The sequence below is a fragment of the Plenodomus lingam genome, assembly GCF_022343315.1.
Source record: "Plenodomus lingam strain CAN1 chromosome Unknown contig_3, whole genome shotgun sequence".
In the NCBI taxonomy this organism is placed as follows: Eukaryota; Fungi; Ascomycota; class Dothideomycetes; order Pleosporales; family Leptosphaeriaceae; genus Plenodomus; species Plenodomus lingam.
Window position 1 is genome coordinate 1457239 of NW_027093944.1, and position 22117 is coordinate 1479355.

At 52.2% G+C, this 22117-nt stretch overlaps 11 protein-coding genes across 11 annotated transcripts; 6 read left to right on the forward strand and 5 right to left on the reverse strand.

Moving 5' to 3' along the window:
* Nucleotides 1–100: 100 nt before the first annotated feature.
* FPR1_2 (FK506 binding protein proline rotamase rapamycin-binding protein) lies at nt 101–1355 on the reverse strand. Its single transcript, XM_003841924.2, has 5 exons — nt 1313–1355; nt 729–1258; nt 570–651; nt 457–498; nt 101–391 (listed from the first exon to the last, which is right to left on the reverse strand). Exons 2-5 carry the CDS (start codon nt 988–990, stop codon nt 364–366), a joined length of 414 nt encoding a protein of 137 aa, XP_003841972.2. The 5' UTR covers nt 991–1258; nt 1313–1355; the 3' UTR covers nt 101–363.
* A 52-nt stretch (nt 1356–1407) lies between these two features.
* Nucleotides 1408–2315, reverse strand: COX23 (Mitochondrial copper homeostasis protein). The gene is made up of 4 exons (XM_003841923.2): nt 2106–2315; nt 1933–2040; nt 1851–1878; nt 1408–1734 (listed from the first exon to the last, which is right to left on the reverse strand). The coding sequence occupies exons 1-4, from the start codon at nt 2192–2194 to the stop codon at nt 1690–1692; spliced, it is 270 nt and encodes an 89-aa protein (XP_003841971.1). The 5' UTR covers nt 2195–2315; the 3' UTR covers nt 1408–1689.
* Nucleotides 2316–2444: 129 nt separating this feature from the next.
* On the forward strand, nt 2445–2727 carry IAQ61_007878 (uncharacterized protein; the record flags this gene model as incomplete). The annotated part of the gene is made up of 2 exons (XM_066097772.1): nt 2445–2462; nt 2524–2727. The coding sequence occupies 2 exons, from the start codon at nt 2445–2447 to the stop codon at nt 2725–2727; spliced, it is 222 nt and encodes a 73-aa protein (XP_065952269.1).
* Nucleotides 2728–2975: 248 nt separating this feature from the next.
* Nucleotides 2976–3349, forward strand: IAQ61_007879 (uncharacterized protein; the record flags this gene model as incomplete). Its single annotated transcript, XM_066097773.1, has 4 exons — nt 2976–3013; nt 3075–3158; nt 3219–3267; nt 3317–3349. The coding sequence occupies 4 exons, from the start codon at nt 2976–2978 to the stop codon at nt 3347–3349; spliced, it is 204 nt and encodes a 67-aa protein (XP_065952270.1).
* A 607-nt stretch (nt 3350–3956) lies between these two features.
* On the forward strand, nt 3957–5111 carry IAQ61_007880 (uncharacterized protein; the record flags this gene model as incomplete). Its single annotated transcript, XM_003841922.1, has 1 exon — nt 3957–5111. One exon carries the CDS (start codon nt 3957–3959, stop codon nt 5109–5111), a length of 1155 nt encoding a protein of 384 aa, XP_003841970.1.
* An 807-nt stretch (nt 5112–5918) lies between these two features.
* On the forward strand, nt 5919–10136 carry IAQ61_007881 (uncharacterized protein). The gene is made up of 4 exons (XM_003841921.2): nt 5919–6313; nt 6376–6495; nt 6550–6642; nt 6701–10136. Exons 1-4 carry the CDS (start codon nt 5981–5983, stop codon nt 9635–9637), a joined length of 3483 nt encoding a protein of 1160 aa, XP_003841969.1. The 5' UTR covers nt 5919–5980; the 3' UTR covers nt 9638–10136.
* Nucleotides 10137–11723: 1587 nt separating this feature from the next.
* Nucleotides 11724–12599, reverse strand: IAQ61_007882 (uncharacterized protein; the record flags this gene model as incomplete). Its single annotated transcript, XM_003841920.1, has 1 exon — nt 11724–12599. One exon carries the CDS (start codon nt 12597–12599, stop codon nt 11724–11726), a length of 876 nt encoding a protein of 291 aa, XP_003841968.1.
* Nucleotides 12600–15256: 2657 nt separating this feature from the next.
* On the reverse strand, nt 15257–16729 carry IAQ61_007883 (uncharacterized protein; the record flags this gene model as incomplete). The annotated part of the gene is made up of 1 exon (XM_066097774.1): nt 15257–16729. The coding sequence occupies one exon, from the start codon at nt 16727–16729 to the stop codon at nt 15257–15259; it is 1473 nt and encodes a 490-aa protein (XP_065952271.1).
* A 1776-nt stretch (nt 16730–18505) lies between these two features.
* On the reverse strand, nt 18506–19105 carry IAQ61_007884 (uncharacterized protein; the record flags this gene model as incomplete). Its single annotated transcript, XM_003841917.2, has 3 exons — nt 18506–18605; nt 18664–18901; nt 18961–19105. The coding sequence occupies 3 exons, from the start codon at nt 19103–19105 to the stop codon at nt 18506–18508; spliced, it is 483 nt and encodes a 160-aa protein (XP_003841965.2).
* A 794-nt stretch (nt 19106–19899) lies between these two features.
* On the forward strand, nt 19900–20085 carry IAQ61_007885 (uncharacterized protein; the record flags this gene model as incomplete). The annotated part of the gene is made up of 1 exon (XM_066097775.1): nt 19900–20085. The coding sequence occupies one exon, from the start codon at nt 19900–19902 to the stop codon at nt 20083–20085; it is 186 nt and encodes a 61-aa protein (XP_065952272.1).
* Nucleotides 20086–21104: 1019 nt separating this feature from the next.
* IAQ61_007886 (uncharacterized protein) lies at nt 21105–21299 on the forward strand (the record flags this gene model as incomplete). Its single annotated transcript, XM_066097776.1, has 1 exon — nt 21105–21299. One exon carries the CDS (start codon nt 21105–21107, stop codon nt 21297–21299), a length of 195 nt encoding a protein of 64 aa, XP_065952273.1.
* Nucleotides 21300–22117: the final 818 nt, after the last annotated feature.

The window sequence follows — 22117 nt, forward strand, 5'->3', positions numbered from 1 at the left end:
AGGGAGAGGTGGACGTAGTTATGTAGGTAAGTACCTGACTAGAGTAGGTTCTTCTACTGTTGGGGTCCACTTCTTTTCGTGATCACAGACATATTGGGGTTCAGATGGTGGAGAGAGCCGAACAGAGAATCCAACGTTTATTGGGCATTTATTTTGATGGTGACAGTATAAGCCTTCATGGCTGACCAAATCTACATGATGGCTGTTCTCTTGCCGGATTCCTGATATTATCCAATACGGAAAGGATATCCATGAACGCGCTGAAGAACGAGCAGCTACTTTAGCTCCCCGCTCCATCCTGCATCCAAGCTAGAGAGCCATGATAGATGATGTCGTTCCGTCGTCGCCAAGGGGCATTGCCACTTAGTTGATCTTCTTGAGCTCGACCTCGCTGCAGCTGTGTTAGCACATGCTGTGGTTCGAATTGGGAGGAAACGGTGCAATGGAGCAACGTACAAGATGAGATCAGAGTGGGGAGGAATCAGGCCGGGGAACTCCCTATTGTTCATTTGGTTAGTAACTTCATCTTGTGAAAGCAGCCGGAACTGCATCGATGTGGAGTGACGTACTGAGCACCGTATGCGTAATCGCTGGTGATGTTGAGCCTCGCCTTCTCACCAAGCTTCATCTGGACAACGCCCTCGTCCCATCCTGGGACTTGTGTCAGCAACATGTACGTAGTCTTTGTCAACCCGTGCGTTGTGCCACGGCTGCGAACTGCAGCTTACCCTTGATAACGCGTCCTACACCAATAGCGGTCTGGAAAGGTCCACGGCCGGTCGTAGAGTCGAATTGCTTGCCCTTGTCGTCTGGCTGGCCGGCCGTCTTCAGCCAGCCAGTGTACTCCATGGTGACGGTATCGCCCTTTTGTGGCGAAGGGCCTTTGCCCTCGGCGATGACAATCTTTTCGACACCCATGTTGATTCGAGAGATGCTGAAGAGGCGGGTTGTGGTCTGACTGATGCGTTGTGGGTTGAGAAAGTTTCGCATGAGAGGGAGGTGTGCGGGATGGGGAGAGGAGAGGAGAGGAGAGAAGGGAGAGGTTTGCAGTGTAGTAGGTAAGTGAGAAGGGAGTGATGGAGGGAGAGGGGTAGTGGGGTAGCTCAGATCGTGCCTGCTGATGCACAGCCACGACGCTTATGCAAGGGCAAGATGATCAGGGCGGGGATGGAGGGGCAGAAACCAATGGATTATCTGTGGCTATACTCAAGAGGGTGAGTTGGGGCTGGGTTGCAGTGCGTAGGGTGGGGATTGCGTGATGGATGAGTACGTCAGCGTATTAATATAGTACTTGCAGTACTCTAGAGCTTACCTACTACACCGGTAGTCGGTAGTACCGTAGTATATGTAAGATTACATGGTTGGAGTCAAGTAGTAGGCGTGCCGTGTACCGGTATTGTACAGTGAATAGCTTCCATAGGGCTGAAGCGAGATGCTAAGCTTCGTGGCATTATTGTCGATACTATATGTACTTCGCGACACACGTTCAACAGTACATGGAAGAGTCGATACCAGGCGTATAGCCAACATGGGCTCGTCCCTAATTCTCTAGAGCCTGCCAAAATTCATGATAATCCATCCTCACAGCTGGTAGCCGTCTCAAACAGCTTGTCCCATAACGCCATGCCATGCAGAGAGGAGATATTGTACAACCAACCTATTTACACATTACACTATCCTCGGCTCTCATCAGAACCACGGCTTATTCCTCCTCGCCTCTCTTCTTGCCGCTTGCTATATCAACATGTCAGCCCGAGTGATGCGGTTTGAGAAGCGTGCGGTGGTAGCGGGGACGACGAGGGCGATCGTGACATTTGTCCGTGCAAGTCTCTCATAAGAGGTAGACGTACCCATTGCTCTTTGCACTCCCTATACGCTCTGAAATCTTATCAGCCTAAACTCTCTTGTGCCCATAGCTACATCCTCACTCACTGGAAGAAGTCCGAGCACATTGCCCTTTCGCCGCCATTGCGCTTCAAACACCGGATGCTCTTGTCTGCCGCTTCTTGACAAGGGTCAAAATACTCGCTATATGCTTTGCTGTTTGAGGCATCAGTTCCTAGCTCCGAGCACCTGAGACCGCGGTCCGGTATGTAGGAACATACTTGTCGTATTTCTGCGCCTTGGGACCGGTCCATTCTTCGGCCTTTGACGGCGTCGTGGACGGGGTCGAGGACGGCTGCTTGTCGCTCATGATGATGGCCGATTCGACAAATGGGAATTATCAGAGTAAGTATGAATTGCGCGAGATCGCAACCAATCGTAATGGCATGCTAAGCTTTGCGCCTCTGGAGCTGGACGAGGGGACCTTTTGGCATGCTGACGAGGTGTGAGGTGTTATCGATAACGTCCGACTTGCGCCACACGGACTCACCAACAACCATGCTCCGTACAGTTGTTTCCAAACATCTCCAAACAACCACACAACGTCGACAAGGAATACAATGACCAGAAGTGTAAAAGTCTCATCGCCCGAACAGAGTGGAAAGAGGCTATTGTCATGTCATCCTAATACTGTTGTAGGATAAACATCATGTCCTTGTTTTATCAAGCTCAGTCGATCAACCCAAATATTCACAACAACCAAACCTCCCCTCACTCAACCCTCGACGCCACTACCCGACTTTGAAATCCACCACAGACATTCTATATCATCCGATCCCTGTGACCTTGGAATTGAGTGCTTGTCTAGACTCGACCGACAAGCGCATGAAGGGCTTTGTCTAGCTCGCTTCAACCATGCTTACGGGTCGGCATAGTCTAAGGCTTGCAGGCTAGAAGACTTCCGTGAGCGGTAATGATCGTTGCTTGTGGGTAGGCGGAATCTCATAGGTCTGTGCTCAAAGCAAAGATGGTCAAATGCTTCAGAAGCGAGGTGAATACATGTGAGGTCGGTCAAGGGACAAGTTTGTATGCGAACAAGGTTAAACGTTGAAGTCTGGCTGATGAAGCCTATGGGCACTGATCATACCATAATGAGTGGCTCGAGTACACTTGAAGTCATGGAATGTTGGTTAGTAACATCTGTGGCGACGATGATTTCATCCGATCTCCGCATGAACTGACAACAGCAGTGGCCAATGTATCAAACGACCTGATCTTTTCGATCGTGAGAGTGTCGGTCCTTCTACAATGCTGTCCATGGACCCAACTCTACGGTGCCTGGACCAACTGAATCCGGGGACACATGGCCGTTGCCATTGACAAGTGCTTTGCAGATTGCGAGGGCCTAATGACCATGGACAATATATTACCGACGGACCCAATGTAAGGTGGTGAAAACCAACAGAAGTTTCAGAATTGATCTTTCCATTAGTATGAGACCTATCATACAAATACTTCTTCATGAGCGCTTCGCCACCATCGCAACCTTCTGCCATTTATATCAGGACCTGCGATCTCTTCGATACTAGGCAGTGTGGTACAGCAAACAGAGGTATGTGACTTCCGCTTATTTCGTTGCCTCATAGCTCGAATGTTATCTCGCCCGCAGTTTTACTGCTCGATTGAGACACTGATACTATGTATTACCCTCGTTGTCTTGCCTCATCTCGGCCCATAGTGCGGCACATCCTTATGTCTCTTCACTTTGCTCTCAACAGCACCTTGCTATCCATGTGTGTCAATACTTAAACTTTCTTCATCTGCGAGAACGGAAATTGTACTTTGTCCAGATCACCTTTTACACTGCGCTACTTCAGTCAAGCCCCCCATTTTGTTTGCAGGCAAGTGAGCATAACATGCAATTTGCCGGATTGATTCACTCGCACCAATTTACGCTCGCCGTAATCTTCCTTAGTCGTTTCTCAACAGTTTTATGTACAAACAGGCTCAGCTACTCTCCAGTCGAGATCTCGATTTCTTGACACAACCGACATCACCGAGCTTTCTACACCATTGATCTGCCGCTCATTGTGGCTAATATAACACCCGTCTAAGCCCTGTATTCGAAGGCAATGGCTTCCCCTAGCTCACATCAAATCATCTCCAGCCAGGCCGTTGCCCTGGAGAGCGGCTTGTTTAGACTGAATGGTCCACAAGATACGCCAGTATTCAACCCGAAGCAGCACCTCATCTTCGAGAAGACCCCCGATACCCTCACCATGCAGGACATTGGATTTTCTTCTGACATTGGCGTCTCTCCTGTAGCAGTAACACAAGCATTCCCACTCTTTTCATCCGAAGCGATCCGGATCATGCGTTCAGAAATTGCAAAATCCGAGGTCATTGCAAACCACACCTTCAGCAGCAACATTGCCGCCGCTCAACTTCGAGGCTACGCTCGTGACCATGCGCCCTTTACCTACGCTGCGTGGAACCACCCTAGCACCGTTGCCATCATGTCCACACTCGCGGGCATCGACCTCATCCCATGGGGAGACTACGAGATTGCACACATCAACCTCTCCGTCAAGTCCGAAGAAGAGGCCAATTCTGAACTTAGCGTCCACCATGAAAGATGTCACAAGCGTGTACACACCGACGAGGGTATCGACATGAGGTCTTCAGAGGGCACAGATGTTGACAAGCCCATTGTCGGCTGGCACACCGACTCCTACCCTTTTGTCTGCGTACTCATGATGTCCGACTGCACCAATATGGTGGGCGGCGAGACTGCACTTCGCACTGGCAACGGCGATGTCCTTCGTGTTCGTGGGCCAACGGAGGGTAGCGCAGTGATTCTACAGGGTCGGTACATTACTCATCAGGCATTGCGTGCCCTCGGTGCAAGGGAGCGTATCACTGCAGTCACCTCATGGCGTCCTCGCTCGCCGTTCATCAAGGATGATACAGTACTGCGGACTGTGCGTCCCGTGTCAGACTTGAATGAGCTCTACTACGACTTTGCAGCGTACCGTCTCGAGATCATGGAGCAACGCATTCGTGCTGCCCGTGACGAGATGCGTGCTCGTCGCATGGTTGGGCAAAAATTTGACACGTTTGGGCACAAGGGATTTCTCACAGAGTCGGCGACTTTCTTGCAGCATACTGATCAGGAGCTTGTTGATATGGACAAGGTCTGCAAGGGAGCGGTTGAGACGGTCGATATTCCTGATGTTATTGTGCGCGAGGAGCGGATGGTTTCTGCGGGGAGGGGTTGTGATGCTTGAAAAGGGTGTGTTTGCATATGAACTTGTATGTTGTTGGATTGATGCTGATGTTGTGATGCAATATGTGCATGTCACTTACAATTCTGTAGTACTTATAAACTGACGATTGATTCCCTTTTCTCTCTCTTCTTATGCATATGCAGTGAAGATGGAATTGCAAGTGAAGATCGACATGCCCAGTACCTACACCAGAGCTACGTTGAAGACTTGGCCATGGTGAGGCACGTGAGGTGTAGAAGAATGATGGATACCTAGGCATTTCACATGCAGCTAATGGGCCTGATGCTAGCAAACTAGGGATGGGGATTGGAAGCACGAGGGAGATCTGCGAGCTCTGAGAAATTCGTGATGTCACAGGCATCCAATTGAAATGGTGGTTGTTCCATTCACTACACATTACAATGGATGGATGGTCCATATTGTACACAGTATCGAGGACTACAGTGACTGGCGGCTGGCTGGGCGGCGCTTAGCGTGAAGTGAAGTGAGGGCTGGAAGAGGAGACGGCGGGAAGAGCGGGTATTCTCCGGCGCTTGCAGATAGCAGAAGAGCGTGAAGGGAAAGTGAGTTGCAGCCAACATGCAACGTGCAACTAGTACTTGCTAGCAGTTGCTAGGACTAGAGAAGTATCCGTGGGCCGTCGATGCTTGCTTTGCATACATGCTCTTAGTACATGCACTCTTCACTCTTAGTACATGCACGACCGACGCCTGCCAACATCAACCACCAACCGACTCTCGTGGGGGGGCAAAAGTCCCCATACCAGCCCGTTGCTTGATTTCCACCACCTCCCATCAACCCCCCCCCCCCCTCCCATCTCTCCGCGAAGCTGGCTGCCCTAAAAGCTGAGCTTGTGTTGTTGGCTAGCCATGGATTCCATTTCCAGAGAATCACCAACCCCGCCTGGGGGCAGCGCTCGCCCCAAGAACTCGCGCGATGTCCTCGCCCGATCGTCGTCATCGTCCATGAACAACAACAGTAATAACAGTGCCAACAACAACAACAACAACGGCAATAACAACACGCAGCCTTCTGCTAGCATGGCCTCTAGCTCCAGAGCGACGCGTGCGAATACGCCCACGGCCAGCCGCTCCGCCTCAAAACTGGTCGACGACGCCAAACAGCGGCCTGCCAGCAGAGACAGCCTCAAGGCCAAGATGCTGAAGAAAGACGAGATGCCTCAGCCAAGCAAATCAGAGACTGTGAGACTTCACAGAAGCCTGCACCCATGGAGCCTCGGGGACAAGTGACTAATGCCACACAGCAACTCAAGGCGCTGAAGACGGACTTTGACAGCCTCCGCTCACATCTCACGTGCAAAATATGTGACCGCCTGCTCTACCAGCCCTACACCATATCTTGTGGCCACACCTACTGCTACACTGTGAGAAGATAGAAAGTCGCCCGCTTGCGCCTGGCAACGACTAACATGACGTAGTGTCTCTGTACCTGGTTTGTTAGCAACAAGGCTCGCAAGACATGTCCCGACTGCCGCATCGTTGTCAAGGAACTACCCGCTCCCGCCTACGTGGTGAGTATAGTTTCCCCGTCCATCTCTCAATCAGCACAGCGCGCTGACATGTGACCAGATTCGAGAAATGACCGGCATCTTCATTGCCCGAGCCGAACTACTACCACCTGGAGAGACCATCGAAGAACACAAGAAATGGCAGAAAGACGAGACCGACGCCGTACAACTGGACAAGGACAATACCGACGCACGTGATGGCGGTCTGTTCAAGGGCTGCTTCAAACCGCACCCACTCCACGGACGAGGGCCGTCGCTCCAGGTCGTGCGAGATCAAGAAGACGGTGTGGACCGATGTCCAGTGTGCACGTGGGAACTTGAACATGGTGGGTGCACACAATGTGGGCTGATCTTTGACGAGACTGGCGAGGTCTCATGGGGCGATAGCTTCACGGGCTTCAGTGACATGGACGAAATGTCAGAACACGACACGGAAGGTCTCGATGCAATGGACATGTTGGAGGCTGGTTATGATGATGGCTACGACGAAGCCTACGACGAAGCCATGGACGGCTGGGGCGCATATCCTCCCGATCAGAACTCATTCATGATGCGTCGTTTCCTGGAAGGCGCCATGCCCGGAACTGCAGCCTTTGCACGACGAAGACCCATGACGCACAGCGAGGCAGGAAGCAGACACTCATATTCGCAGAGCGTCATGTCAGACATCTACGGCGACGAGATGGACACACTGCAAGAAGAGGACGAGGAAGAGGAGGAGGACTCCTCTATGAACGACTTTATTGATGATGATGAGGTCACAGCCTCCAGCTCAGCAAGTGCAGAATCGTCACCGCCTGGTCCAGCTCCTCAACCTTCCAGCCAACGGGCACGCACAACGAATAGGGCTCGTCGCGTAGTAGAGTCTGAAACTTCATCAACTATTTCCAGTGTTATAGAGGAGGAAGAAGAAGATGAAGAAGACCAAGGTCCAATCCGCAGAGGTCTTAGGAACGCCTCCCAAACACAAATTCTGAATAGAGCAAATGGTTCTAGATCATCACATGGAGCCTCATCAATGGCATCAACAGAAGCTTCTACCGAAGACCTCGACGAGGACGAGCAGTCTTTATTGCGGGAAGAGGGGTGGATGAGACAAAGGGACGATGATGAAATGGGTGAAGAGGATGAAGACGATAGTGATGGAGGAAGAACGACCGTTGGGTGGGAGCCGCTCGCGAATTCAAATGACAGAAGCCGAATGGGCGGTTCTCTAACACCTACTGCAGATCATCCTCGGCCTAGCGCCCCAATCCGCCCGCCTTCGCGTACCGGCAACGTTCGAGTAATCAATGCCTCGCGTGGTCTCCGACGGAGATCGTCCGTTCTCTCATCAGCAACTGCCAACTACGAAGATGGTGAGGCCGATGATGACGACTCCGACCAGGACGGCGACCTCGACATGGCTATGAATGCCCTTCGAACGCGCCGATCGCAAGCCCAATTGCGAAGTGCTGCTTTCCCAAATTCAGCTGCGCGCTTCACGAATGCGGGATCCGGACAGGCTGGCGCAGCGAACGAGCATGATACAGACGAGAACTCAGACAACTCACAGGCTGGCCGCCGCAGGCGAAACCCCCGTGCTCAGCATCGAGAGTATGACCCACGCATAAGCTGGATGTTTGCTGCTCACCAGCAAGCACTTCAACAGCACCACATGCAAGATGTCCTCATCGATGTTGAGTCACGGTCCATCACTCCGTTGGCTCGCCCTAGGACACGCAACCGCAATCGAACCAGTCCAGCACAGAATTTCTCACCCTTCATGGCCCCAGCCCGTCTACGTACCCCTCACATGGAAGACAATCAAGCTATCCGGCCAGGTTCGCGAGGACCTTTGTCCCCGCCCAGGCGAACCGCCATGTCTCCAGCCCAGTTTGCGGTAATATCTACTGGGAACCCTAGCAGATTTGACCGTGCACCGTCCGTAGGCTCGAACAGTAATACTTCGACGGCCTTGCCTTCCGGCGGTTCGGCAACACCCTCTCAACATTCTATTGATGACATAGCGCAAGTTCAAGCTTCCGCGGCCCTGGATATGATTGATCGCCCACAAAGCCGAGTTGGGGGCCCTCGTCCGCCATCTGCAAACAGTCGCCGTAACTCTGCCGGTTTCTCGCCCGTAAACGCGGCCTTTCCTCATGCTGCCATGGGCCTCCACGTCCAAGGATCAGCCCTGCCACCGTTCCAACCGCGTGGTGGAAATCCTTGGGCAGCATACGTTCAGGCACGCAATTTACGGAGTCGCCACTCGCGGCAGGTCCTTCGGGAACAGTCCTCTGTCGCTACTCTCAGGCCTGCAAGCTCCCGGCTCAACCTCCGAGACGCCGCCAACCCGCCTCAGAACATGCGACCACAAGTGTCACGCATGAACTTGCGCCCACAGCCATCTAGACGACAGCTTAATAATCAATCGTCGACACGAACACTGCGTGCGAGTGAGCATGCTAGGCCACCACCATCGCCAGCTCAGGAGGCCGAAACACAGAATCAACCCCCTCTTCGGCCCTTGCGACAAACCACACTGACCCCTGACGAACGAGACACACGGGCGCGTGAACTTGTCGAGACACGCAGACGCGCTATTGTACCACCCGTCAACGCACCAGCGCGTACCAACCCATTCACGCAAGGTTTCCAACGCCCTGGCAACCCCATCGCCTCTACGATTATTCAACAGCCTCCCACTAATCAGCACGTGCGAAGCAACTCGAATGAATCGATGCAGTCTGCCAATTCAGCAGGTACCACACAAGGCACATCAACATCTCCAGCACTAGGTCGACGAAGGAGCAACCGTAATCTGACGAATGCAACACCACATGGAGCTACACTACCGACGCAAGGACAGCAGTATGCACAACCGCCTGCCGCCTACACGAACAGCTATTTCCGCCAGCGACAGGGACAAATGGCCAACTCGCCGGGCGTATATGAGGGACCACTGAACAATAACACGAGGAATATGAATCCAATGATGGCGGGGCCGCTGATCTAAACGAAAAAAAGGCGGCTTCTGAAGCTGTGGTGTTTCTACTTTGATGGAAGCCTATGGACGGGCCAGGAGTGCTTTTGCACCCGAAATCGGGAGATTTCCAAGAGCGGCAAAGATTGTAATTTTCCCTTCTCCTTTGGGGGTTTTTTGAGATTTTTTTATGCATGGAGGGATTGTTGGGGGATCAACAGTGTGTCTGTAGGCCAGTCCTTTTTGGACCGTGGGCTTTTGCGAAGATGTGCATGGGTGAGGGAGGTTGTGAGTTTGAGCATGAGCATGAGCATGAGCATGAGCATGAGCATGGGATGCGGGTTTGATTTCCATCGGAGGACTCTTTTTTCTTGTATTTTTTTCTTTGGCTTTTTTCCCTCGTTGTCGGTTGGAGGTTTGGGGGAGTGAAGGGTGAGGAGCGAGGGAAGAGCAGGGGGAAGGAGGGTGAGGGGGTAGATGGGATGGTGTGGGTCTGCCACCAAGGCTTGTGTGAGGGGTTTTCTTTTATGAGATATGAAACATGATTATGCATTTTGCTTTTTTTTGGTTATTTTGGGGTTTTTGGGGGGGTTTCATTGGGGGAAGGGGGGCGTGTGTTGTGTAGGTCAGTATATGGTATCGTGTCGTGTTGTGTTGTGTTGTATATTGTGCTGTGATGAATGAGCGAGCATCGAATGGGCGCGGCATGGCGTAGGCATAGGTTTAGGCGGGGACAAATTCCAGGGCATTTTTTTTTTAGCTTTTTGGTCATCTTGTTTTATGTCTGTGTTTGTGTTTATGGATTTGAAGTGGCTTTACTTTTATCTTTTTCTGCTTCGTGTTTTTTGTTTTCGAGGTTTTGAGTTTACCAAGGGGAGGGGGAGGCTGTTTAGGGGACTCTTGGGTTTGAGGTTGGTTGGTGTGAGATTGGGGAGAGGGGAGGTGAGAGGTGAGAGATGGACATGTTTGGACATGTTACTCCCCCTCTGTCATGCATACACAACACATGCAAATATAGACATGGCTCAGTCTATTAGACCATCAGGACTAATAGTACTCATATGCCCCTCCTCTTTCTCGTTTGACCCTCGTGATTTCTACACTCACACTCACACACACATACAGACGGAAAATACCAAGAGTGTGCACTATAGTACCATGTCGCATTCCAAGACTTCACCCTGTGCATACACCGTTTAGACAGCCACCAGGGCCTTGGACTAAGGGAGATCCTTACCTTGGGGTTGATGAAACAAGCGGCATGTAGATCTTCACCGAGAGAAGGACATGGATTGGAATGGACATGCACAGGTGTACAGAAAAGCAAATCCACCAACAGCAAGAAGCGTCGTGCAGATGCTTTCGTGCATTTACTATCTTCTCTACAAATCTCTCCTATTTCCATCGCGCCCTCCTTGCTGATCCATGTTCAATTTGACTCGGCTGAATATATTTCATCATGCAGATACCGAGTTGTGTCATGTAGCTCGCCTCTTCCCTCGCGCCTATAGCACATATACTCCGAAACACCCTTCCATGGCATTGATGAAGCCTCATCACGATGCCTGACAATTTGTCTCCAAAATTAGTGCTCGACATGGGCGTGACCCACGCTGCTCCTACTCCGTACATTGCTTTGTAGAATTGCGATGACGTGAAAGTTTAGTTGGCATCCGGACCCCAAGCCGAAAGCCGACAGATAAAGTAAGCATGCATCGAAGCGAATAGAAAATGAAAGCGTGGGCCGCACGGCACAAATGCCGAAACCCAGAAAGTCGACATGCGGCGTAAGCATGCGGAGAGCCGCCAACGTAAGATAATTTGAGGGTCGAGATCGGCATTCCGTCGCCTCGGAATGTCGCGCAGCCTCTTGGAGAATAATGAAACGGGTACAGCAAGGGGAGTTGTGCCAATGTCGCAGCCAACTATACATGCTGCCGTGCAATAAGGGCGAGGTAGTGCTGAAGTGAACGCTAATCGTACATGACAGATCTGGCGGCTCCATCTATCAAACAGATGATCCTGTTGGTGTGACCGTGATCAGCTACTACCGGGGTATTAGAGCGGGTACAACGGGATTCCCTACCGGAGATGTTGAAGCAAACTGGTGTCGTGACGGTTAATCCATGTAGAAATCGCCCTTTAAGATTCGCTCCTGCATGGCGTCCGGAACCTTGGGCTGCTTGGGCATCTCACGGACGGGCGGCTCCATGATGGCCACACTCTTGGCTCGCTGGTGGGAGACGCCGTGGGGGCCCATCAGGCCAGGGGAGGGACCGGACATGGAGCCTCGCTCAGCTCGGGTGCGTAGGTTCTCCGCGAAATTATAGCCTTCGCCTGTTGAAGACGATGTTAGCGAGTAGTCCTCAAAGATGACTTCAGGCTGCTCAGTGATGGTGGACGGCCAGAGGTATGAAATGGAGAGCGATCGCCGCGAAGTGCCAGAAGGGGAAAACGGATGCAAGAGTGATGATGCTGAGGGCAGAGAGTGCGATAATGAAGACAGACCTCGACCTCGACCAGTCGGGGGAGAGGATGCTTTATGGATGGAGGGTCTACCATTTGGGTTCCCAACGCTTCCACTGCCCTGCCTGACATCGCGCAGAGCACGAGCTCCAAAGCTCAAGCGACGGGCAAAGGGGGTTGCTGGGTTGCTGCTGGTGGCTGATGTGGAGGGGGCATAGTCGTCTTCGAATGGGCTCTCGTCGACGGAGCCGGAGTTGGCGCTAGAGATGCTCTCAGTGCGGGTCCGCGGGATCGTGAAGGGTGACGTTTGGCTGGGCGAAGCTGATAGGCCAATGGTGGTAAGGGAGAGTCGTCGCCGTTGCGCGTTGACGGCTGCAGAGGCAATGGGGCCAGAGTAGCCAGCCTGTTGGCCCACGTAGCTGTTGGAGCGGCCAAAGAGGTCTTGGAGGGTCTGGCCGGTGACCGAGGCACGCCGGCAGTCGGTGGCAGGCGGTGAGTGGAGAGGTGGTGAGTTGCTGCCGTTGGACATGTTGTGTATAGTGGGTAGGTAGCAGCGAGAAGAGTCAAAAGGCAAGGTGATTGTAGGATGATGATGCTGTGGTGGCGATGTTGTCAAATGTTGTGTGTTGAGTAGTCGTGTTCTTCTGGAAGATGTATCGAAACGTGTGTGTGAGTGTATGTGCGTGTGCGTGTGTGTGTGTGTGTGTGTGTATATATGGTGTTCAGGTGGGTTGGAAGAGAAGCAGAAGCGGGTGTAGGAAGGAAGAGGGGAAAGGCAGGATGTTTGATATGTACTGTGGCATCTGCTTGCGCACGGACACAAGATGATAGCAACCACCCCCCCGCTCTCTCTCTATCTTTCCCTCTCCTCTCTCGTCTGTCCGTCGGTCGATTCGATGATGGGGTGGTCGGGTTGCAGTACGTCAGCGGGGCAGGGATGGCGTGATTAGCGAGCCAGCGTCTCAGGGAAGTCGCGACGAGGGGGGGGGAGGGCGTTGTGTAACAAGAGGCTAGAAGGAAAGGGCTACTATGTACAACAGCGTTATGTACCGGTAGAAGAAAGTAAGTTAAGTTAGGAAGGGGACACCCGTCGTTGGAAGGGGGGGGGGGAGGAAGGAAGGAAGGGATGGGAGGTCAACAGTAATATGGAAGGCGCAGCGGGCATGTGCCAAAGCGTGCAGCTTCCTTCTTTGAATGGCAGGCTAGTGCCGTGACGGATCTTAGCGTGCCTTCCCCGCAATGTCCACCCCTACCCAACCCTCTACAAGTCCACCCACGCTAACTGTACAAGGAATAGCGGCCTACTTTAACTGTTGTGGAAGGAACAAAGCACACACCAACTGTGTGGAAAGCGCAGCCGACGCATGGCCAATCAGACCCCCATCAGCCAGACCCCGCACTCACTCACACACACACACACACACACACACACACACAACATACTATGGTAGAGTACACATTCACACTCACACTTACTCCCCTCACTCACGCCAGTCCGGACCCACCCCACCCTCACCAGGCCTGCTTGCCAACACCCACCTTCTCAAAGGATCATCATCGCGACACATCTCCTAGTCTTCTTGGCGCAAGCTTAGTCGACTATTGTAATCCCTCCATACACCGTATCCCATGTCATGTGAACGAGCTACATACATACTTGCCTCCAACATCAAATCGTGGCACCATCACCAGAACCAGAACCTTGCAACAAAATATCCAAATATCCCAACTCTTGGCTTTCCACTCTATTTGGATCATCTCGAGTCTGACTCTCTACACATGCATTGTCTTGCTTGTCTCGTCTCGTCTCGTCGTCTCGTAGGTGTCGCTTAACTTATCAAGTCGCAGCACCAGCAGTGCGGGGCATACCTAAACGTTAGTCTACCTCGAACTCAATCGACCATCTGATTCATCATACCGCCATCTCCTCTTCCCCTCCCACCTCGCACCCCAGTCTCTTTGAGGGAAGATCATGCTACGCTCCAGGCCGCATCGGCTTGCTCATCACTACCAGAACCATGGGTCTCATGCCCCGACAAACAAGGTTTGGTAATCCAGCCCAACCAATCTGTCGTGAAAGAAAGTCAGCTTGTCCGTCCGAGACGACAGCGACCAGTCTACTAGGTACTGCATACCGACAGCTTAGCGGATCATGGAACCGGCCACTGAGAGGCTGCTATGACCGAATCGGTGTGTAACCGGTAAGGAAATCTCTGGAGTGATTGATCCCCCTCGTTTCACACTACCAAACAGCTGGATGGGCGTGTCCTTCGTATCATTCGACCCTCAGCTACAGAGCCCTGACCGTCACGCCAGCAGACATGTGCATCTGGAGAGATCCTTCTCAGATGACGGACAGTGTGGGTAGGTCGTACAATGCGATAAAGATGCACATGTTGTAGGTACCGTAGAAAGCTTACTTGCGGCCCGATTGGCACACTCGCGCCCGGATCCGCTTTCGTGCATTTCGGTTCCATTTCCGCAACTCGTCAGCCAAAAAACCCCAGCCTCGACGTGTTGGGCCCTGGCACTGACAGGAATGCGGGCAGTTGAATTGGCCGGGATTTATACCGTCTGCGACTCAGTTAGATTACTCTTGGACAATTCACTCGCCGTTGCTCCGTCCCGTGGCATGTGAATTATGCAATCAACACCACGCTGATCAGCATCCTGAGGAAAGAATTGATCAAACGGAAGAAAGGGTTTGCATAATAGTGTTATATACAAGGAGTGTAAGAAGTAAAGGCGATCTAAACGATAATGCAGACAACCTCCCAAACAAGTCGCTATCAAAACCAACACAGCAGCAAGGACAGAACCAAACCATAGGTCAAAACGAAGAAAAGAGAGGGAGTAGAAGCCATGCTAAAGGCTACAAATCGGGGGACCACTAGGTTAGACGGACCCGAGGGAAGCAAGGATTGTGTCCAATGGCTATAGTCGGCCTAGAGAAGGAGAAGAGAAGATACACAAAAACGAGTGAGCAGCAACAGGGAAGAAACAAAGCTGTAGCGGTCAAATGAATACGAGAAGGAGAGACAAGATTGACAACGCTGTGAAAGGAATGATAGGAAACCAGATACCACCGTCGCCAAAACAAAAACAGGAGAAAAGAAGGGAAAGGTCGGGGAACCCATGGGGGAAACATCCCACCAAAAAAAAGCTACATCCTGTCAATGAATGAGATCAAGATGGCATGCTTCTCTTGGACTGCCCTTCACGCACTTCAGACGCCGCTCTCTTCCGATTTTCAAACACTACTGTGCGGAAGGCACTGGTGTATTCCGGCGGCGTCTCAGGACAGGCCAACTTCTGCTCGGTGCCTTGCAAAGTCTCCCAGTGGTTCCGAAGGACATCCTCTTGCGGCAAAGAAGCGAGCGCATCAATCACGAACGGTGGCTCTCCAGTGGCAGAGGCACCAATCAGTGCAACAAACAGGTTGTTCTCAACTGGACTGGTCGGCGCCTCGATTCCCCATTGGGTATCCTCATAGGCGTTGCAGTTGCGGTCAGTCACACGGTCCAGTATCGTGACGAGCGCTGCGGCTGCTCTTACGGCCAGGTCTCTGGTCTCCAAACCCGAGTCGACTCGGTCTTGGTAGAATTCGTCGATGGCGTTGACGAGTGCCTTGAGCTTCGTAGCGCAACTGAGCACGTCGACATGCGGCGCATCGGCCGATGCATTGACTGGCCCGTTTGCTATGTATTCGTCCAGAGCATGAAAGTTCTGGTTGATGCGATCTTCCACCTTTTCAAAGAAGACGCGGCCTTGGAAGTCCGGATCGATGATCTTGCGCATCTGCAGGAAGAGGCCAGGGTCCCGCGACGCATATTGGGTAAAGAGATCGGTAACCTCCTGGTACTTCTTCGATCGTTCCGAAGTGAGGGGTGACTCGGGACATTTGAATTCTCCAGGAAGAGCATCCCGAGGTTCAAAGACAGACAACATCGTGGTGATTGCATCGTGCATCTCTTCATCGTCTTCTGGTAGGTCGTCCTCTTTGAATGCCCAGTCGAGATCGCTTGCAATGATGCCCAGGCCTTTGGCCTCGAGAATGTCTGCTGGCTTCACGTCGGCAATGGTAGATCCATCCTTGGACAGCTCCAATGGTTGCTCGTATAGCTGTTCCGGACTTGTTGAGGCCGAGATAATCTGATCACCAACCCAATATATGTGCTGCAGCTGGCTTAGTGGGTTGCCAAAGAACGGATGTGGCTGATAACTTACCTTGCAAGCCAGACCTTGCTCGTTGGAACCACATGTGCACCTTGGACTGCCCAGCTTCCCTCCCATCGCTACAGTTATGTCGTCGTCAATGTAAAAGTACTTGGTCGGGGTGCCGTCTGGGCTGCTCTCGTCGTCAGAGACGGCGCAGTATTTGATCCTGATATCATTGTCCTCAAGCCCTCGTTTGGCTCTTCTACGAAGATCCGTGTCAAAGGCGGACACATTGTACTGCAGATTGGTTGTCGAAATGACAAGAGAAGGCGTTGGAGAGACAGGGGAGGATGACTCGATTGAAGGAAGAGGATGGTCAGGGACAAGGTCCGGCAGAGTATGAAGGGACTGAGGACTGGCTTTGGCTGCCTTCTTAGCTCCGGCTCGAGTCGTGACCATGGTCTCCCCAAGTGAGAGCCGTGAGAACTGCTCTGATGACATGAAGATGTTGCGACTTGGGATGCTCCTTGACACTTCACGCCTGTCAAGGAAGCTATATATCAACCAACCTCTTCGGCTCCACGCCACGCCACACTCCTGGATGATCCATCAGGCATCGAAAATCGACCATCTTACAGAGGGCGCTTAGGGAATGGGCCTTCCGTGCCGTACAGTGTTGAGGCGTCTGAAGCGGATGTGGCTGTTCGGAGCTGAACCGACGGTGCATACGATGATATGCCCCAGTGCCGCAGGTGTGCCTAGCTGCCTGGAGCTAGTCCGAAGGATGACGACGGGTCGCGTGAAAGTCGCAAAGGTGCATATACACCCAACTTGCGTTAGATCTCTGAACGGGACATGAGGCACAGTCGCTGTTAATGTGCATTTAATCGGAATTACCCCCAATTGTGCACCAATGGTACCTGGCCGCTCGATCCTGGTGTTGGTGGGCCCCCAGTTTGTCGTGAAGCTGGGTTAAGCCTGAGTAGGCAATTAAGGGGCTTAGCATTATCCGCGTCCAGCAGATTAAGCTCCTTTACCGCCGTGGGCTGGGCGTATATGCCGCTAAATACCTGAGCAACCTATCGTCCGTTGCCTTGAGCGTCGAGTGGGAGTGATGCTGCAATGCGCCGCTCGCTATCACCGCAGCTGGGGCGAGGCTCGTGATGGAAAGTGCAGCCTGAAAGCTGGCTCATAACCCAAAACTAAACCCGACAGCATGGCCGCTGGGGCCCGGACGCGGCCGCTACAACAAGGTGCAAACTTGCAATGAAAATGTTCGACATACGGACAGAGTCTAATGAGCGACTTCCGAATGTCGTTGGTGTGGAAGTGTGGAACGTGAGCATGGTTCAACTCAGCCTCGTGGCGGCGTTCCCCGAGAGCATTGTAAGAACCCTGCAACCACCAGTCGTTAGCGAGCCCCCCTGGCAAAATATAAGGCTGACAGCTGAAAGAGGTGACTCTGAGATGGGGTCTCGTCTCGCGCAAGTTTCTACCAAACACCATCATCCATTCTGCGTGGCACCTGTCGAGCGCAGAAGGGGCTTGTTTTTTTGACAGAAGCTGCCTTGGGCCTCTGTCTCAACGGCCATGCATACATGGCTCAAAAATGGATTGTGAAGCCAAGGGACCCCTCCTCCCCGGTCTTTTGCACTGCGCCCTCACTTGCGTCCAAGAATAACGGACCTGCAGAATGGTTGGAGAGAACGCGGTGGACCATTCTCTTCGTCATCGTTGATCCTCGCCGCCGCCGTGGCCCGGCTCGAAAATAGTCGTGCCTTAGCAATTCCCCAACCGTGCCGTTTGCAATGTCTCCCCCCCCTCCCTCTCTCCCTCTCTCTCTCTCTCCCTGGCACAGCACACATACGGCTCGAGTCGGTGCAAAACAGGGCATGTTTAGTTGAGATATCTGCCAGGTTTCGAAGCGATCTCTGAAGGATGCAGACGACTGTGACCCGTCCGCTTTCTTGCATCGTCCTCACGTCTGTCCGATCGGCCACTCATACGAGCCCGCTAACCGCCGAGATGCAAATCGAGCAGCACAAAATCGCAGGGCAAACAGCCCCCCAATTCAAAGAGCACGTGTGATTAGAAAGCCATGTTTTGTAAAATGCTGGCCAGAATTCGGCCGCGTTGTGTTTATATTGGGTTTCGTGGAGACCAACGGCTGAGCCGGAGGGTCCAGGATAGAGTGTTTGCAAGAGAAGACCAGCTTCTTTGCATCTGACAAGACATGAATTGCAAATACTCCGCCGCTCGTATGACTACGCTACTGTCTCACCATGTTGCCCGAGCATCCTGGTTGTAGGAAAAGTGTCTAAGATACTGCCACGCCGGAGAGCCTCTGGCAAACTGATGAGAGAGATCGAGACCGAGCCTGGACAAATGTTAGCTCAGGTTGATCCCTACACTCATCGCACCTACTCAGCCCTCACCTGCCTCCCGTGGCACCACCGTGCAATGAGTTGGCTTGCGAAGTTTGCTTGGAACCCAGCTCCTTCCTCTTGCCGGTTTCAATGATGTGCTTCATGTTGATCCCTCCCCATGGAAGCCCGGAGAGTGTCTCGTTTGATTGCATAGCTTCGGGCTCTGGAGACGTATACGAGCTTCCTGCGTTGCGTTGGTTTTCTGCTTGACGTTCGGATTCTTCCTTGTTTTCCTTGGTCTTGTCACCTATCCTTGCATTAGCAAGTTGATCGGGGGGGTTTGTTACATCAAGATGTAGTTCATACGATATCTTCGCTGAGCCAATTTGTTCTGTATCTTGCGTCGCTCGTTTGGGTCCATCACATTGGACCATTGATCCGCTTCATTCTTTGGAACCTTTCCTCCAATCCCCCTAAGGTCCCCTCCTGATGACTGCGTCTGCTGAGACATGATTCTTTAAAGGTTGAATGCACTGAGTGTCCAACTTAGTCCATGTGCATTATACAGTGAGACCCATGGGTTGAAGACTCTTTTGGATGCTCTGGAGGATATTGCGTACGTCTTGCGTGTTTCAAGTGACAGAGAGTCTCACTAAGTCGTCAAACGTCCGACAATGGCTTTGAGTTTCGGTGAACTTTTCGATCCAATGCTCTATCAACTCTCTCCGTGTTGATAGCCAGTGCTTACTTGAGTGGATAGGAAATATTGAAGAGAGACCAAGAGAAGTAAATGAAGATAGGAACACCAAAGAGCAGCACAACATGCAATTGATAAGCTATTCGCACCGCGTGAAGACATATACAAATTTTCGTAGCAGCCTAATTCCAGTCGAAAAGAGCAAAGCTTGTACCAGGACTGTGATGAGAGACTGAGTACTCTATGCATGGCCGATCCTTTTGGCCGAATGTCTAGTCAACGCAGTGGGATCTTTCAAAGTCTGATCGTCGTAGGTCGAACTGAGACGCAGGTGGACAACGGCCGAGACCGAGGAGAGATAGGCACCACTTGGAATGCCGGTGTTTCCGAAGTCTTGTAGAATAAGGATGCTATATTAGGAAGACATGATGCTAATTCAAAAGAACATCATCGGCGTTTCCGTATGCCGAATTACAATGTAGACCTCTGGCGTTCATTTCAACAGATTCTAAGGCAGCAGGAAAGAACCATGGTCAAAAGCATACAGGGAGCCATGCACTAGTGACAGGCCCATGAGTGGACGCCATGCTCCAAGAGCATACATTACCATGTGTAGTACCTGCGTGCATCGCTACCATTTGATCGGTGTTATGATTTCGGAAAGGCCGCACAAGATTAGCCTTACCATTGGGCTAAGGCGGAAGATGATCGATGAAAGCATCTTGGCAGCGGCTTCGTATGTCCCAGTCGTACCCGTGGACAGGGGCGGTATCGACGCCGTTGGATTTGGATGACTGCGAGTGATGATGCTCGCTGATTGAGTGTAAAGACTAAGAGAAATTACTGTACTTCGCCTACAAGTGTCAGTCCCATGCAAAGCACTGCAGATGGAGGATATGATGCGGTCATGCGTATGAACACAGGGGTTTTGGTAGTTAGTCGCGATCACCACGATGTCTGCCTTGGGTGGTAGCCAGGGCGCGAAATAGAGAAAAGACTGACGGCATGGGCCGGTTTGGGCTATCGTGTGTCCAGACGGCGAGAGAGGTGCAGGTTTGATGCAGTGCGGAGTCTGAGGAAGAAGCATTGGAGTTGCGGTCTCGAAATCGCATCCTAGTCCCAAAGAGGGGCACGGCAAGTAGCGTTGAGTGGTTTGATAGGCGCAGCCACATTGCAGCCACAAGTTCATTGGCTTGGGTCAAGTGGCTGTGCAAATACCAGTGAACACTTGACCGCCAAAACATGTTCGCTCTACTTGCGTCAAGGGTAGCCCTAGACATCAACATGACGTCCGTGTCTTTTGGGACAGATGAGGGGAAAAAAAGCACGTCTCCAGACAGTCTAGATATGGCTTCTGGCGTCTTTCACCCCCCAAGTCAAGATCAGGGCCCAAACTTGACGCCAGTGACGCGTCGAGCTACGTACAGCTTACAGCACAGGTAACCGCTAGTCGAAGTATCGTCGAAGAAGAGACAGGTTAGCCGTGGTGTGGAGAGTCGAGCAAAGGGCTACTCTACGATGCAGATGGTTCACAATGCTGTAGGTGCCCATTCCAGCGTCCCTCTTCTCACGAGACGCGAAGCTCTCTCCAACGTGGGTGCATGTTTGTCATAAAAATAGTCCTACACATCTAAAGGATGGCAATGAGTAGGGTGGAGTAGACACGGTCCTGCTAAAAACCTATTTCAATCTGCCACTAGAAGGAATGTTGCATTCGAGGCCATGGAGAGCTGAACCAAGAAGCAGGCAATCGTGGGGGGGAAGCACATACAAACAACAGGCTGCTCCGAACGGACATCTCCCGAGAAACGACATGCATGGATCGTTTCGTGGTGGGGAGAGTGTGGCAGAAACAGTTGTTGCAGGTGGTCTTCTTGTTGTTGTGATGAAGACGGAGCTGAAGAAAGAGGACAGCGACTGGTTTTGTGGCCGGAAGAAAATTGGCTTGTCGCGCTCGGACCTCGCGGCCCCCGCCTTTGTCAGCAAGCCTTGGCGATGGACGCGGTGAAAACCCAGCAGAGCCTGCCGTCGACTTTTCTTCTCTACACACAATCATAACAAATGGACGATTAATCAACGGCCACAACGGGCAATCTACCTTGTGGTTGTCATATTTGCGTCTTAGAGTAACTCATTGGCACTTTTAGGCTTTTTGCTTCGACTTCCATGTTGCTTGAAGCCACCTGCGTGACCGCACATTTCTTTGCTGTCGTGGAATTGCGGCTCTTCTCATCACGGATCACGGTATGATGATGGCTGCTACCAGACCTTGGGCTGCAGCACTGTTGACGTTGATGTTGAATGGGGTGTCGCGTGTTTGAACGGCCTTGCGTAGCCAAACCATGCCGTGTCTTGGAAGTTTCTGCCTGTACCCTCCTCTTGACTTGCAAAAGAGCAGGCCGTCCGATGGATTGATTCGGCGGCTTTTTACCTTTGGGCACAACACAACAACAGCGGCGGCTGTGGCCTTTGGGCTCCGCCAGCAGCAAACTGCGAAACTGTCGACTGGCTACGCAGTACATAGACAGACAAACACTGCACTGGTCGAGAGGGGAAAGCCAGGTCGGGTTCCTTTGCCAGCAAACGCAGATAGCTACCTAGGTACTGCCGGACAGGGGCGGAGCTTTTTACCATGCATAGACAAAATCGGATTAGAGTTCTGGAGCTTGAGCCTTGCGGGATGCCATGTGTTGCAGTGGAACCGCCCACGGGACACATTACTCGTCATCGCGTCCGGACCAAGGACCAAAGGGACCCTTCAAGTCTCCTTTCCATGTGCATACATACTTCTCTCGATCATATCATGGCAACATTCTTCCTCCGTTA